Here is a 3,136-nt window from a genome sequence, read left to right as displayed (position 1 = left end):
TAATCTTTCTAAGTTGGTAATTCTTGACATATACTATCATTTAACTTGCGGGGATATATTAGACCATTCAGCCCAAAAGGATTACAAAGACAAACAAGTCCAGATAGAATAATCAACAATACCATATATATTTTCTTTATATTATTCTTTTACCTTCTAGAATTATTTTTCTTTATCTTCTAAAAAGCATGAGTTAGCATTCTTATAGCATATTCCATATTTTTGTACGATTTGCTGATTTGCTTTAATGACATGGTAGAGAATGCTAGTATATATATTGTAAACAGTATACACAAACATAATAAGAGAAATATACAATATGCATTTTTTTACCTTTCTTTTCATCCGACCAAGATTTCAATACCTTTATTTACTGTTAAAAAAATTATTAAAAACCTAACTAATTCATCAATTCAACCCAATAAGAAATTTTTAAACTATAAAAAAATATAAATTAAGTAAATAACAATATTACTATCCAGAGTAAAAGACAAATAGGTCCCTGACCTTTTCAACCGTAGACATTCAAGTCCCTCAGAATTGAAAAATACATTTAAATTTCTCACCTTTCAAAACGTGTGACAATTATGTCCCTCCGTAGAGTTGAAATTAAAAAACTTAACAGAAAATGATGATATGTCCGTTACAGTGATGATGTAGATGGTTGGCATAAAATAATCAGACAAATAGGTCCCTCACGTGAAACACTGCTGTGTTGACAGTGAACCCTATCTCTTCCAAATGTATTGAAGCCATGGCCATTGTTGATGCTCCTGCAACTTGTTGAGGCTGTCATTTGGTAAGTACTCATTCCCCTCACAGCACCATTCCTTAAGCTGAACCAAATTATTGTGCCTCAAGTAACTTACCTGGTAGCGAACTCGGTGGCAAAAAGATTGTGCAAATAATCCAAACCATCAACATTGGCAAATCTCTTCACTGCAACATCTCCACCACATTGAAGTGACCTTTTGTAAACCTTTCCTAAAGTACCTTCCTCAATAAGCCTATCACGATTAAACCCCATTATAGCATATTTGATCTCAAAAAGTGGCAATTTCATAGGAGCTTTACTTGTCTAAAATCTACAACTTTTTTTAGTACCATTATTTTTCTTTTTTGACAAGAGGATTAAGATGACAAAAGACAGTTCCCTTCTTCAATGGTATCCATAGGAGTAACCTCTTCACGGGAGCCATAATCCAAAGTCTTAATGAATTGCCAATGGTCAATAACATGAATACCCGAACCTCCTCCATTGGAAGTAGAGAATCCAACATGCATGAACTCCTTGAGTTGCTCAGAAAAATCAACCTGGGAAGCAAGAATTGGAGTTGGAGAACTAGTTGAAGAATAAGAAACCCAAACACAAACCATCTTCATGGAATCCCTATACTCAATCCATGCATTAACGACTTTCCCGCTCTTGAAGTCAACACCGGGAGACAGAGTATCAACAGATGAAAAAGAAACGATAGTGCTGAGATCAATTCCGATGTGATTAGTGTTGATGTTGCCGAGCAAAGAGTCGAAACTCGTGTCGATCTCGACTGCGAAGAAAGAATCTTGGTACTGTGGTTGGTCGAGAATGACTGCAGAGAGGGGATTTCTGAAATAGGTGTTGGAGGAAATGAGGAAGGCAATGCTGTCGGCAGAGGGGCAAGAAGGGGAGGAGCACCAACAATGGCCAAGAAATAGGGTTCATTGTCAAAATAACAGTATTTTGCATGAGGGATCTATTTGTCTGTTTATTTTTTGCCAACCATCCACATCATCATTCTCCCCATCAGATCAGCATTTTCTGTTACGTTTTTTAACTCCAACTCTACGGAGGGACGTAATTGTCACGCGTTCTGAAAGGTGAGAGAATTAAATGTATTTTTCAATCTTAAAGGACTTAAGGTAGCGTTTGTTTTGCAGTATTGGAACAAAGACTGAGAGACTGAGACACAGTATCATGTTTGTTGGCTCAGAGACTGGTACTAAAATTTCTGTCTCTATCCCCAAAATTTCAGTATTTCAGTACCTCCAAAATGTAGCGATACAGGGGACTGATATTTTTAGAAACAGAAACTGAAACTTTAATAACATTTTATACCTAAAATACTCTCATTTTAATTAATTAATTCCAATTTTATCTTTGTGCAAATTAAATTAGAGTTTTATTCTTGTTTCAATTTTTGTCTCTCACTTGGCACCAAACAGAATACTAAAACTTATTTCAGTCTCTATCTCTTAGTCTCTGTCTCTCAATCTCAATTTTTCAGTATCTATCTCTCCACCAAACGCTACCTAAATGTCTGCGATTAAAAAGGTCAAGGCCTATTTATCTTTTACTCTACTATCCATTGTAATCAAACTTCTTAAAACCTAATGCTTTTATTCAATAATTACGGGATAAAAATAATTGAACATTTTAGCAAGATAAAATTATATTAAATATAATAATATTTAAATACATTCGAATCAAGTACTTATCCTACGTGTTATAGCCCAGCTTTCATTTTGAGTCTAGAGCAATGGTTGGTCTAAGAACTCTTTGGAACACTTCGACACACAAAAGACATAATCTTAAACATATATGTATAGGATCTAACTTAAATTTTATAGGGATTCATTTGGATCCTTTCCAAATACTGTAAATAAAAAATTTAAATAAAGAATTTTGCATACATCCAAAAAACATATATATACTTTGTACCCTAATTCTTACCTCTTGTACTTTTAGTCTTTTACTGACATAATTGCTGAGCTCCCTTTTTCGTCAAGGTACATCCCACCACGGAGACACAGAACTGGAACAAGATCTATCATAATCTTGTGTTCTAATTCTACAAATTCATATTCTATAATTAGGAGAGGTAATCTTAATCTTGTCTCCACAACACTAAGTTTGGGTTTCATAATAGCATCTTTATTTTATTTGTAAGTAATTTTTCACTTTTTGTTTCTATTTTAATTTCATCTCTCCAATTAATTTTTTATATTCATTTTTTTTCACAAATATATGTACAATCTGTCAATCTGATATTCACCGTCATTTTTCTGGATAACACTAATATCAAAATAGATAATGAAAAAAAAAAAACCTAAAAACCTCTACTGTGGTTATTGTAGTCAAGGTTTGAAATTGCCC

The 3,136-nt window shown here is 33.5% G+C and overlaps 1 protein-coding gene across 1 annotated transcript; it reads right to left on the bottom strand.

Annotated features, from left to right (window-relative positions):
• Window positions 1–1,131: 1,131 nt before the first annotated feature.
• LOC127748358 (L-type lectin-domain containing receptor kinase S.6-like) lies at window positions 1,132–2,814 on the bottom strand. Its single transcript, XM_052262685.1, has 2 exons — window positions 2,741–2,814; window positions 1,132–1,609 (listed from the first exon to the last, which is right to left on the bottom strand). The coding sequence occupies exons 1-2, from the start codon at window positions 2,812–2,814 to the stop codon at window positions 1,132–1,134; spliced, it is 552 nt and encodes a 183-aa protein (XP_052118645.1).
• Between the last annotated feature and the right edge of the window lie 322 nt (window positions 2,815–3,136).

This window comes from Arachis duranensis, chromosome 1, assembly GCF_000817695.3.
Source record: "Arachis duranensis cultivar V14167 chromosome 1, aradu.V14167.gnm2.J7QH, whole genome shotgun sequence".
Taxonomy (NCBI): domain Eukaryota; kingdom Viridiplantae; phylum Streptophyta; class Magnoliopsida; order Fabales; family Fabaceae; genus Arachis; species Arachis duranensis.
This window is presented reverse-complemented; position numbering and strand designations above follow the sequence as displayed.

Coding starts and splice junctions, on each gene's coding strand:
- LOC127748358 (XM_052262685.1), bottom strand. CDS start 2,814: ATGATAGATCTTGTTCCAGTTCTGTGTCTCCGTGGTGGGATGTACCTT. Junction 1,610..2,740: donor AAAGGGAGCTCAGCAATTAT/GTCAGTAAAAGA, acceptor CACCTATTTCAG/AAATCCCCTCTCTGCAGTCA.